Genomic DNA, 13031 nt, shown 5'->3' with positions numbered 1-13031 from the left:
TTCAGAGAATAGAGGGATGGGGGGGGGGTGATTCTATGTTCCGGCGTGTGTGCACATTACACTCGTGTGCATGCAGCTCCGCGGATGCAAATGCACACGCGCGCAGCATTTACAAGCGGCGCTCTGCAACCTCAGCGCACTGTGAGCGCAGGCAGCGCAAATCATCAGCCCCGACCTTGCGGTGCTGTCAGCAAGAGGTCAGGCGGCGCAGGCACGGACGTGCTGGGGGAGAGCTGTGTAGAGTGAACAGCGCAAGGGCGAGACGAAACCCTCATCCTCCTCCTCCTGCTGACCCCGTGCTGCTAAACTCTGTGACTCATCACCCTCCTCCTCCTGCTGACCCCGTGCTGCTAAACTCTGGGACTCATCACCCTCCTCCTCCTCCTGACCCCGTGCTGCTAAACTCTGGGACTCATCACCCTCCTCCTCCTGTTGACTCCGTGCTGCTAAACTCTGGAACTCATCACCCTCCTCCTCCTCCTGACCCCGTGCTGCTAAACTCTGGAACTCATCACCCTCCTCCTCCTCCTGACCCCGTGCTGCTAAACTCTGGGACTCATCACCCTCCTCCTCCTCCTGACCCCGTGCTGCTAAACTCTGGAACTCATCACCCTCCTCCTCCTGTTGACCCCGTGCTGCTAAACTCTGGAACTCATCGCCCTCCTCCTCCTGACCCCGTGCTGCTAAACTCTGTGACTCATCACCCTCCTCCTCCTCCTGACCCCGTGCTGCTAAACTCTGTGACTCATCACCCTCCTCCTCCTCCTGACCCCGTGCTGCTAAACTCTGTGACTCATCACCCCCCTCCTCCTCCTGACCCCGTGCTGCTAAACTCTGTGACTCATCACCCTCCTCCTCCTCCTGACCTCGTGCTGCTAAACTCTGGAACTCATCACCCTCCTCCTCCTCCTGACCCCGTGCTGCTAAACTCTGTGACTCATCACCCTCCTCCTCCTCCTGACCCCGTGCTGCTAAACTCTGGGACTCATCACCCTCCTCCTCCTGTTGACCCCGTGCTGCTAAACTCTGGAACTCATCGCCCTCCTCCTCCTGACCCCGTGCTGCTAAACTCTGTGACTCATCACCCTCCTCCTCCTCCTGACCCCGTGCTGCTAAACTCTGGGACTCATCACCCTCCTCCTCCTCCTGACCCCGTGCTGCTAAACTCTGTGACTCATCACCCTCCTCCTCCTGTTGACCCCGTGCTGCTAAACTCTGTGACTCATCACCCTCCTCCTCCTCCTGACCCCGTGCTGCTAAACTCTGTGACTCATCACCCCCCTCCTCCTTCACACCTAATTACCCTTCTCTTTCCTCCCACCTTCAGTGACACTTTCCATATTTTTTTTTATAAAAAAAAAAGCCGGGTGCCAGCCACCACCAATCAGTCTCGGATCTGCTTTGGTGACAGCAATGAGGTTCACATTCTGTCGGTCTAGACTTTTCGTAAGCAAATGTCACTTAAAAATAACAAGCCCCCCCCCCCCCCCCACTGCATGCCCACTCAGTTCAGTAAAAATTCGACCATATTACTCGGCCTCGCCGAGATTTAGAGGATGTTTATATTTAGCTGTTGACCGATGGCATCGTCGCATCTGCCTGCCTCGAAAGTCTGCTTTGTACGTCTTGCACCCCGAGTCCGTGGCAAAGGCGCAGGCGTGCGACTGCTTAATCGGCCAACCTCTGTGAAGGACGCTACCGGGCAGTCGGAGTCGGTCGCCCTCCAACAACGACGGAGGGTGAAGAAGGAGCGAAGCTCACAACAATGGGCAAAGTGTCGGGCGGCTAAAACACAACAGGGTGGCACAGTGGCTGGCGAAGGTTGTGCATTTTGGCTGTCATCCACGGTCAGTTAACCCTTGAACCACCTGGGGTCTGTCCCGTTACCTGGCAGGGAGCCTTCGACACTTCGCGTGACCTCAAAGTGCATCGCCATTTATTGGCGAATGGCGGTTGTTGTTGTTTCTGTGCACGTGTCTGTGTTTGTCTCAGTCGGCAGTGCGGATGCTAAGTTGTTTACACCGTCTGCACAAACCGTTGACAGCTGCACACACGCACATATATTTGAATTGTATTCCTTTATTCTTTAAATATGTTTACAGGCATACTTACAGCACGTGTTCACAGCGATGGACAATATACAGCATGCGTGGATGGCGACGGGCCCTTCCCGCGCGGCAGATCGACCGGTGAACGTAATTCGCCCGTCGCTTACAAACAACCAACTAAACTCACCGCTGCTCACTCGCTGCCAGGTGTGCCACCATGCCAGCGCATCACGCGGCAGATCCGCGAGAAATCCGATAGAGCCCTTGCACAGAATGGGCCATTCACTCAGCATAGCCAGCCAATTCGAACTTTTCAAACCACCGTACGAGGTTGTTGATGAAGCCGTGAGCCGCAGAGCGAGAACAAAACAAATAATCTTTGAGTGAAGGTATTCGGCCGGTTGGGATTGCTCTCATAGAGACACCAACCCAGCAACGTGCCAACGTTAGGTCAACGTAGGTTAACGTTGCCACGTGGTTGGAAGCGTTGCGACAACGTTAGACGAACGTTGACGCAACGTTGGCCACGTGGTCTTGTTTTCTATGGTTTTTTTTTCTGGCTATTGACGAGCGGCCGAATTACTGTTCTTTTCAAATTACGGGATTATTGGTATTTTTTCTAAGATTTTTGTTTTGTCATCGTTATCATCGTTATCGTGTTACTTGTTATCTACTGGCCGTTGTCTGTCATTATGATTGTAACTCAAGAAGCATCGCAGGTAGCGTTGATGGCGTGGGTATTTGCCATAAATGTGATATCTGCGGGAAATCTAGAAATAGGTGGACGCGTTTTCTTTGGGCATCTCCCGATTATACCTCTGGCTATTGGATGGGATTGTTTTGTCACATGTATGCATTTCCACTATTTACAGGTACGCGTACTGATATGCGTACAGGTGAGCGTACAGACAGTGGTAAGATCTGTACGAATATACAAGCTGCTGCATGCCTCATGTAACATTACATACTCAAGCGTTATCTACAAATGGTGAAGTACTACTCATAGCGATGTCATTTGTACAACGTACACAAAACCACGGCACATTGCTTTTGCACATCAATCATCTTAAAAAAAAATCAAAACATCTAAAACAGCGATGGCAGGAACACTTCAATATAAATATTTAAGCCAACGTTCAACTCGGTTTGTGAATATATACAATATATACTCTGCATGTCCATGCGTTTATATTCAGTGTATCTGTGTGTTCGTGTGTTCGTACAAAATGTAAATTGCATACCCACGTGATCATATTCAGGATGTGTGTGTGTGTATCTACAGGTGGTGCATCGGCCAGTCATCTCAGTCAGTCGACCCATGGCACCTGTTGGGTCTGTCCCGTGACCTCCTGCCAGCGGGCATTCGACACATCACGTGACCTCAACGTGCGCATGGCCTGGCACAAGCGCCGTGGTGATAGTGGCGAATGGCGGTTGTTATTGTCGATGTGAGGAGTGGTAGTGTGGGAGTGGTATTGCAGCGATTAGCGTGCTGCGCTACGAACCCGGAGACCCGGGTTCGATTCCCGCTCACGGCCAACATCAGTGACGATTATCTGAACCGGTCCTGGGTCTCCCCTAGGTCGACTCAAACCTCAAACGAGTACCTGGTGCTGTGTGTAAACAACGCCACTTGGGAGACAAAGGCGGCCGGGCGTGGTGTTGGCCACCCACCCCCTCGTGTGCCGTGCCGGCCTTCATAGGTGCTACTCGCTAACATCACTTGCCCCAACAGTCGGTTTAATGCTATATGGGGGACCTTTGCCTATGTGTTCGTATCCAATGCAAATTCCATATCCGTGTGCAGTATTCCGGTGTTCGTATTCTTATCACTTATAAACAATTCTAATCATTTACAGCGCACCTCATGATCACGGCATGTCACTAGTTTAACAACACATCCGTCTGGACACGGACGGCATGCCATGCACATACTGTTTGTAATCGGGCAGTGGTTGCATCACATTCTATTCACGAAACGTTACCACATCACATTGCAAGGCATCGTGTTACAATTACAATGAAAAAAATATATGTACAGCCCTCTGTCAATCCGCTGCTGGATGACGACCTACCCACGCTGTTGTTGGTTGGCCATGGGTGGGAGGTGATGGGGGTGGAGGGCGATGGGGGGGAGGGGGGGGCTGACCATATTTCACCATGCGGTTTGTTGAAGGGGAGTGACGTGCCCAGGTCCCGTTTCAGATGTCACTCACCACTGATGTTATCCGTGGCCGGGAATCGAACTCGGGTTGCAGAGTCCTGATAATTATTCTGGCCTATCGCCCGATGATGCTTGCTGTAATTACCAGCGAAACGTCGAATTCAATTTGTAAATGTTGTGGATTTACTCTCCAACACACCGGTGGGCTGTCGTAGTAAACTAATTGGCGCGTTGTTTACGTGACAAACCGTACTGGCCGTGTCGGGTCGTGGAGGCTTACGATGCATTTATACTCACGCGATATAACCCAAACACCTTTATTACGAATGATATTGGTCGCGAAAGCCTAAGCGTTGAACTAGTAGTATTGGCATACAGCATTGCGCCGTACGTTTGGAGCACAGCTGGGACAGCAAATTAGAAAATTACAATTTAGCGATGAAACAGAGAAGAGCTCAGCTGAACACAATCCTCCTGCAGTGGATTCCAGAATAAATAAAATAAAAAAGCCCCCAGCGAGACTTTAGCAACATTCATATAACGCGTTGGAGCGATAACGGATGAATATTTACAGTCCCGCTCGCTGCGTGTCGCATTCGCAGGTACTGATGGCCTCGGCAGAGTTTTTTTGCTGACGTGCATAGAACACCAACCCTTTGTGTGTGGGATGGGGGGTGGCGGTTGTGTATAGTGGGCAGTGCGCCGCGCTACGAACCCAGCGGACCCGAGATCGATTCCCGCTTATGACCAGCCAATCCTGGGCCTCCCCTAGGTCGACTCAGCCTCAAATGGGCACCTGATGTGGTGTGTGTGTGTGAATACAACAGCACGGGGGAGACAAAGGCGGCCGCGCGTTTCGCTGGCCACCCACCCCCTCGTGTGCCGTGCCGGGCTTCATATGTGTTCGCCAACAGCACTTGCCCCAGCATTATGTTAAGGTCTATACGGGGGGATCTTTGTCTTTGTGTGCTGACGTACGTCGCGTGCATGCGCGTGCGTGCCCCTCCACGTGTGGCGCTGGCGGGGGGAGGGGGGGACGCACGAGCGCCGGGTGCTCTTTTGTTTTTCACTTTACACGGCGGACGACCGCAGGTCCCCCCACGACAGAATGTCCATGATGTCGTGGATGTTGTACGAGTCAGCGGGGGGCCGGGCCACTCTGGGCGCCGGCGGGCACGCGGTGGGCGCGCGCGCGCCTTTAGGAGCCGGCCGAGCGGCGGGCTCCTGCCGGCTCGGTGGCTCCTGCCGACTCGGTGGCTCCTGCCGGCTCGGTGGCTCCTGCCGGCTCGGTGGCTCCTGCCGGCCGGAGTCGGGGCTCTCCGGAGGGGCGCGGCCGGCCCAGCGGGAGGGGAGACGGCGCTTGGAGGGACGGGCGGGCAGAGAGAAGCGCGTTTGTAGGGGCGGCAGGGTGTCCGTCGATTCGCCGCCCTGCGGGTCGCCACACGCGCGGACAGGGGTGACACGGTCAACATTGACGCGCGCACTATGTGTGTCGGACGTTATCGATCCGTCCTCGGACGCGCGCTTTCACCTGTGTAGCTTGAGAACCATTCGCACCACTGCCTCTAACGAGGGAAGGGCACGGAACAAGCGCTTGGCGGTGACCCTGTCGGGAGTCCGTGTGAAACGCGCTGATGGCTCACTTCACTTTCAGCCGGGAGACCCAGAAGATATCGCCGCACCCGGCACACCGCATCCGGCAGGCGCCTTTGGCTGCGGCTACGGATTTGTCACGCGTCACCTCACGTCGTTCTACCAGCGACCCGGAGAATATTTGGCGGGGATGGTAGATGGTGGTGGTGGTGGGGGGGGGGCACTGGGATGAAGCCCTGAGCGTCGGTGTCCGAGTGTCAACTTGCGCACGTACCCACTGCTGGGCCGCCCGCTCACAAGGTCAAGTCACATTGTCTGCGCGTTCAAGCCCGTGCTCACCTCTATTTGCGGCGCAGAGTTCGAGGTGGAAATTTGCACATTCCTCTGGTGGGGGGGGGCAGTCTCTCTCCACGGATCAATCTAAACTCCCCTCGATCGAAGAAGGTGGTGGAAATTCCACTTTTCTATGCCGAGTGTTTTTTTTTTCCCGCACGTGACAATATGAACTTCTCTCGATTAGAGAAATTGGTGGAAATTCCTACGTCCAAGGGAAATCTGTTCGCCCACTGTTTACTTTTGACAAACTAGTACTTATTTTAATTGCCACTTGAGGGATGATGAGCCGAGTCTACCCACAAATTTGTTTGGAACTTAAATATATATCATCATCATCGACAATGTATCATCAGTGAGCACAGGACACACGGCATTATAAAAGATAACGCTCATGCAATTAATGATCTCCTTTGAATTTAACCCACATTTCCATTAAACCAAACTACAGTTAGAGTTGATCGGGATGGTGAAGTATGGTCATACGCAGCATATACAGAGGTATATACCAGATTTCTTTTAAACCTCTGATCTGCCAACACTGGGGGGGGGGGGGGTGCAGAGTAGTGGCGGGCGGGGGGGGGTAGATTCCCTAGGCGTGTTCGTGGCGTTGTCAATCATGTTAATAATGCACGGCACGCAGGAGTTATTTAAAGTGCACTAGGAAAAGCAATGCCGTGTTCATGTGCGTTAAAGCTCACGAACACGGGCGCGGTGAGGTCTCCATCTGGCACCAGGGGATGTGCACAGGAACGCATGCCAAGTGCGTGACCCCCCCCCCATCGCCTCCACCCCCCTGACGAATACGAGGGTCGAGGGAGACTCAGGCCAGGGTTGACTTTGCTCGCTCGTTTGATTGGCTATTTTTGTTTTTGCTTTAGCTGTGCACCGCGTAACGCCGATGATACGCGCATGCTCAACAGAGACAAGCACACAGAGCCGCGGGGACAGACACAGTTCGACAGATTTGACGTGTTGCAGACAGACAGACAGACTTACACGGCGGAGTCAGAGATAACAAAGAGACAGAGAAGACACACATCGACAAATATCCACGCTGTAGCCTTTAACGGAATGTTGGGGCAAGTGCTGATAACGAGCAGCAACCTATGAAGGCCGACACGACACACGATTGGGTTGGTGGCAAGCACCACGCCCCGCCGTATTTGTCTCTCTCGCGGCGATGTTTACACACCGCACTAGGTACACATTTGAGTCTGAGTCGACCTAGGGGAGGCCCAACACGGGTTCAGATCATCGTCACTGGTGTTGGCCGTGAACGGGAATCGAACTTGAGTTGCCGGGTTTCGTAGCGCAGTGTCGCGCGAACCACAACCGCGCCGTTTTACGCAAAGACAAAGATCCCCCGCATAGCCTTCAAGGTACTAATGCGGCAAGTGCCGTCAGCGAGCGCGCGCACGCACTCGCGCGCACACGTAAAAAAATACAAAGACCCTCCTCCTATAACCTACTTAGGCCGCCTTTGTCTCCCCAATACGCGTGTGACTTGGGACAAGCAGAGTACACGTTGAAGTATCACTCGCCACTGATGGTAACCGTGGGCGGGAGTCCAACTCCGATGGCCAAAGCGTGTTAACTACTGCGCCACCGCTCTCCATACAAAGACAAAGATCCCCCGCATAGCCTTAACAGACCGTCGGGGCAAGTGCTGTCGGTGAGCATCTACAAAGGCTGGGACGAAACACGAGGGGGTGGGTGGCCAGCACCACGCCCGACCGCCTTTGTCTTTACATATGCACTCATTTGAGTCTGAGTCGACCTAGGGGAGACCCAGGGTCGGTCCAGATAATCGTCACCGGTGTTGGCCGTGAGCGGGAATCGAACTCGGGTGGCCGGGTTCGTAGCGCAGCGCGCAGATCACTGTGCCACGAATCGCGTGCGTAAACGACATCGCCGGTGGAGAGACAAAGGCGGCCGAGCGTGGTGGTGTCCGCAACCACCCCTCTCGTGCATCGCGTCGGCCTTAAACTATAGGCGCTCGCGCACACATCGGCAAAGCCACGCGTACCTGCATCGCGTCCGCACGGCCAGCATTCACCGGGTGTCCCCGCGACGCTGCGTCCGCAGACCCGACCCGACCACAGACGCCATCCCCCCGGGTTCGACTCCCTAGCTCGGGCGTAGTGGGCGCTTTCATGCTGCTGCTGATGCCGCTGCTGCCGCTGATGCCGCTGCTGATAATGCTGATGCCGCTGATGCTGCTGCTGCTTTTGCCGTTGCTGCTGCTGCCTCTGTTCCTGCCGCTCCTACTGCTGCGGCTCACCGTTCCCACTGATTTCGCAGCTCCCTGTCGCGGTGGGGCAGACGCCGGAAGAGTTACCGGACGGCCGCGGGACTCCGGCTCCGCATGAGAGCGGCTGTCCAGGTGCTGCTGCTGCTGCTGTTTTTGTTGTTGCTGCTGCTGCTGTTGCTTCTGCTGCTGCTGTTGTTGCTGCTGCTGCTTCTGCTGCTGCTGCTCCACACTAGAGCGACTGTCCAAGGGCTTCTGCTGCTGCTGCATCATCAACTGCATCAGTCTACTGCTGCTGCTGCTTCGAGGAGAGCACGGCGAGGAACTGTGCCCTCCCACGATGGAGGTGCTCCGTGGAGGAACCGTGGGAGGGATGGCCGCGCACTCGTGCTCCATCTCCCCTTCCTCCTCCTCCTCTCTCTCCTCCACGCCGAGGTGGAAGCTCAGCCAGGTGTTCCTCTCGTTCATCATCTGTTCCGTGGGGCCGTGGCCGTCCGGGGTCGGCGTGCAGGTCGGAGGAGGGGACGGGGTCGCGACGGGGGTCGTCTCGGGGCCGTTGCAGGCGCAAGACAGCGACGACGCGGACCTGGGGCTGGAGTCACAACCGGGGGGAGAGAAAGAAACCATGAGCTGTGTGGTCACTCGTGGTGGGGATATTGCGTGAAGACGCTCGGTGGGAATGTTACGAACTGAATGGTTCACGATTACGGGGAGCGAATCGATTGTGCGCTTATATTGATATTGTCGTGTTTGTGCTGCCTTGTTTGGTCTGTTTCGCTTGCAGATGATTATCTGCATCGTATCTACTGTTTCCCTTGTACTGTCTCTTCGATAAGAATGGTCTGTACTTCCGGTCTCGTCTGTACTGATGAGCACTGCCAGTGCTGTATTGATTGTACTGTTTGTCTTCTTGTGCTGGCTGCCCCGTAGTCATTGTTACCTGTGTGCTGTACTGTGTGTACTGCCTTGTCCTGTCTAGTTTGTACTATCTCGTTGGTGCTGTCTGTCTCATCTGATGTGTACGTTTTGTTCCGAGCCATTACTCGAAGTGAACGAGGAGTACGTGGTCGGTCCTTCAGGGCACACTCTGCTGATTAAACCCAGAAGTTGACACCCGTCCAGGGTTTTTGCTTCTGAAACGAATGCTGCTGGAAACAAATCGGGAGGGCAATTGGCTGATGGATGAAAATGTTAAATGTTATATTTAGGTGCAGGGGCGACGTGGACCCTTGCGTATTTATTCCTGTGAGAGATGGTGACTACTTGGGGAGGCTTTCATCCAGCAGTGGATATATCATGGCTGATTGATATTATCATCGGTCAATAAAATCTTCCATTTCAAACCAGGTGAGAGTCCTGCATTTCCTAATTAAGTGTGACGTTGTATGATGAGCATGGGGCAAGTGAGCTCATTGAGCATGGCGTGAACTTGATCCATGGACCTGCCCTTGGGCGGATAGCTCGAAAGGTCCCACTGAGGCCAGACGTTTATTTTGCAGGTGAGCCCCTGAATCAGAGGGGCATCCACAATGCGGGGACCTTCACCTGTCACCTGCACGCAGAGCCGGCCCTAGACCTTTGGGGGCCCTAAGCAAAATTTGGTTGGAGACCCCTTTGATGTATGATTTTTTTTCACCCACGAGCTAGCAGTGACTCTAGGGGGCCCTCTGCTGGCCACGGGGCCCTTTGCAATTGCAAGGGTCGCTTAGTGGCTGGGCCGGCTCTGCCTGCACGTCCTGAGAGCGTGTTTACCTGCTCGTGTTGGACTTTCTGCGCAGCTCCTCCTGGTACGTGGAGAAGTCCTGACTCAGCTTCGCGATCTCCTCCAACACCTGGCAAGGAGGCCGCAGCGCGTCGTGACACCGAGCTCCCGAGCTACGACTCCAGTCCGTTCACTGGCTTCCAGATCCAACCCCGGATCGAATTCAGTGTCACAGTCACCCGCTTCAACGTCCTCCGTGGGCTCCTTTCCGCCTACCTCTCATCTCACTCTACTCCCCTCCACGCACTCTCATACTTCTGCCCTCTCATCTCACTCCACTCCCCTCCACGCACTCCCCTACCTCTCCCTTTTCATATCACTCTACTCCCCTCCACGCACTCCCCTACCTCTCCCCCTCTCATCACACTCTACTCCCCTTCACGCACTCCCCTACCTCGCCCCTCTCATCTCACTCCACTCCCCTCCACGCACTCTCCTACTTCTGCCCTCTCATCTCACTCTACTCCCCTTCACGCACTCCCCTACCTCGCCCCTCTCATCTCACTCCACTCCCCTCCACGCACTCTCCTACCTCTCCCCTCTCATCTCACTCTACTCCCCTTCACGCACTCCCCTACCTCGCCCCTCTCATCTCACTCCACTCCCCTCCACGCACTCCCCTACCTCTCCCTTTTCATATCACTCTACTCCCCTCCACGCACTCCACTACCTCTCCCCCTCTCATCACACTCTGCTCCCCTTCACGCACTCCCCTACCTCTCCCCTCTCATCTCACTCCACTCCCCTCCACGCACTCCCCTACCTCGCCCCTCTAATCTCACTCTACTCCCCTTCACGCACTCTCCTACCTCTCCCCTCTCGTCTCACTCTACTCCCCTTCACGCACTCTCCTACCTCTCCCTCTCATCTCACTCTACTCCCCTTCCTCTCTCATCTCAATCCACTCCCCTTCACGCCCTCCCCTACCTCGCCCCTCTCGTCTCACTCCACTCCCCTCAACTCACTCTCCACTCCAGCATCCAAGGCGTTCTGTCGAAACCCCCGATCAGTCAACCAATGCCAAGTGTGTGGTCGCTCATAGCCGACTCACAACGCGCTCCACCACCCACCCTCCCCCCCAACCAAAGCGCCCGATCATCGGACGTTGCTTTGCATTTTCTTATAATTGTTATTATCAGCACTGTGCAGTACTAGTGCCGTTTGAGATCGTCGGGGTGCGCACGGACCCACGTGGCTGTGGGTTAGTCCCCGGGCCTGCCTGGGTGGGGTGGAGGTGTCGGGGAGGGTGGGTGGCGGGGGGGGGCGGTGTGGGGGGGAACCGTGGCAGAAGTTGTCACCCACCCCGCTGAGACACGCAGCCTTCTTCTTCGTCTTGTGCCTCCCGTTCGGAGGCTCCGTCTCCTTGGGGCGGGCAGCCCTCGCTCCGACGCCGCCGCCGCCGTCGCGTTTCAGCAGCTGGTCGAGCGTGAGGATCACGTCCCCACCGGCGACTCCTCGCGGGGTCGCACACGTCGGGCTCGCCTTCTTCGGGGGGGCCCCGAGGACACGGGGACCCTCGGGGCGGCTGCGCAGCGCGAGCATTGCGTCTGCGCTGGGCACGCACAAAGGCAAAGGTCCCCCGTGAAGCCTTGGCGGACTGTTGGGGCAAGTGCGTGTTCGCGAGCACACACGAAGGCCGCCACGGCGCACGAGGGGGTGGGTGGCCAGCAGCACCACGCCTGGCCGCTTTTGTCTTCCCCATTACTGATGTTTACGCATTGCACCACGCAGCCATCATGCGTCACGAACACACAAAATATAAAGATCCCACTTAGAGCCCTGTTGGGTCAGTGCTCTTAGCACGGCACACGAGGGGGTGGATCGCCACCACCACGTACAAGCGACTTTTTGTAACCCCAGCGCTGATATTTGATACACCACACCAAGGTACTAATTTAAGGCTGAGTCGACCTAGGGGAGGCCCAGGACCGGTTCAGATAATCGTCACTGGTGTCGGCCGTGAACGGGAATCGAACTTGGATGGCCGGTTTCGTAGCGCAGCTTGATAACCACAAAGACAAAGATGCACCGTGTAGCCATTACAGACTGTAGGGGCAAGAGCTTTTGGCAAGCACCACCGATGCAGACTGCCACGGCACACAAAGGGGTGGGTGGCCAACACCACGCCCGGCCAACTTGATCTCCCTGTTGACTTCACACACACACCACATCAGGTGCCCATTTGAGGCTGACTAGACCTAGGGGAGGCCCAGGACCGGTTCAGATAATCGTCGCTAGTGTTGGCCGTGAGCGGGAATCGAACTCGGGTCGCCGTGTGGACGTGCTCGGTGCCAGGGCGCTGTGAGCGGGCACCTCTCAGTCGCCGGCGTCAACTCGCTCCGCACTCGAGTGCGCGCATCGCGGACGCGGGGGGTTGTGTGTGTGCGTGCCTCCGTGCTTTTTTGAGCGCCCCTCATACCACGTGCCAAGAGTGTGTTTTGAAATGTACGCTAGAGGCCGAACGAAATTCGGTTTCGGCGCCGAAAGTTGGCAAATTGGCCTCTTTCGGCATAGTTTCGGTTTCGGCCGAAATCAATTTTTAACTTTCAGTCTGGTTTTGTTTTCGGCCGAAACCATAAATTCAGTTTCGGTCGGCCTCTAAAGTACACGCGCGCGCGCGCGTATGCGACTCCGGGCAGCGGCGGCGGTGGTTGATGGCAGACGCTCCTCACTCTCTCCGCGATCGCAAGCAGCGCACACACGCACACTCAAGCGAGGATGGGGGTGAGAGGGGGTGAGGGGGGGTGAGAGGGGGTGAGGGGGGTGAGAGGGGGTGAGGGGGGGTGAGGGGGGGGTGAGAGGGGGGGTGGTGGTGGTGGGGGGGGGGGTGAGAGGGGGTGAGAGGGGGTGAGGGGGGGTGAGGGGGGGGTGAGAGGGGTG

General features: G+C 55.9%; 1 protein-coding gene across 1 annotated transcript; it reads right to left on the bottom strand.

Moving 5' to 3' along the window:
* Positions 1-2059: 2059 nt before the first annotated feature.
* On the bottom strand, positions 2060-11693 carry LOC144718563 (uncharacterized). The gene is made up of 4 exons (XM_078593934.1): positions 11491-11693; positions 10142-10264; positions 8168-8981; positions 2060-5640 (listed from the first exon to the last, which is right to left on the bottom strand). Exons 1-4 carry the CDS (start codon positions 11691-11693, stop codon positions 5284-5286), a joined length of 1497 nt encoding a protein of 498 aa, XP_078450060.1. The 3' UTR covers positions 2060-5283.
* Between the last annotated feature and the right edge of the window lie 1338 nt (positions 11694-13031).

Source organism: Lampetra planeri, chromosome 5 (genome assembly GCF_965212315.1).
Source record: "Lampetra planeri chromosome 5, kcLamPlan1.2.h2, whole genome shotgun sequence".
Taxonomy (NCBI): domain Eukaryota; kingdom Metazoa; phylum Chordata; class Hyperoartia; order Petromyzontiformes; family Petromyzontidae; genus Lampetra; species Lampetra planeri.
Note: the sequence above shows the minus strand (reverse complement) of the source record. Positions and strands in the feature narration are given on the sequence as shown.

Excerpts from the sequence above, each read along its gene's own strand:
- LOC144718563 (XM_078593934.1), bottom strand. The coding sequence starts at position 11,693 with ATGCTCGCGCTGCGCAGCCGCCCCGAGGGTCCCCGTGTCCTCGGGGCC. Across the intron at positions 8,982-10,141 it reads AGAAAGTCCAACACGAGCAG|CCCCAGGTCCGCGTCGTCGC; the intron begins GTAAACACGCTC and ends TTGTGACTCCAG. Across the intron at positions 5,641-8,167 it reads GCCGTGCGGACGCGATGCAG|GGCGGCGAATCGACGGACAC; the intron begins GTACGCGTGGCT and ends GGCGACCCGCAG.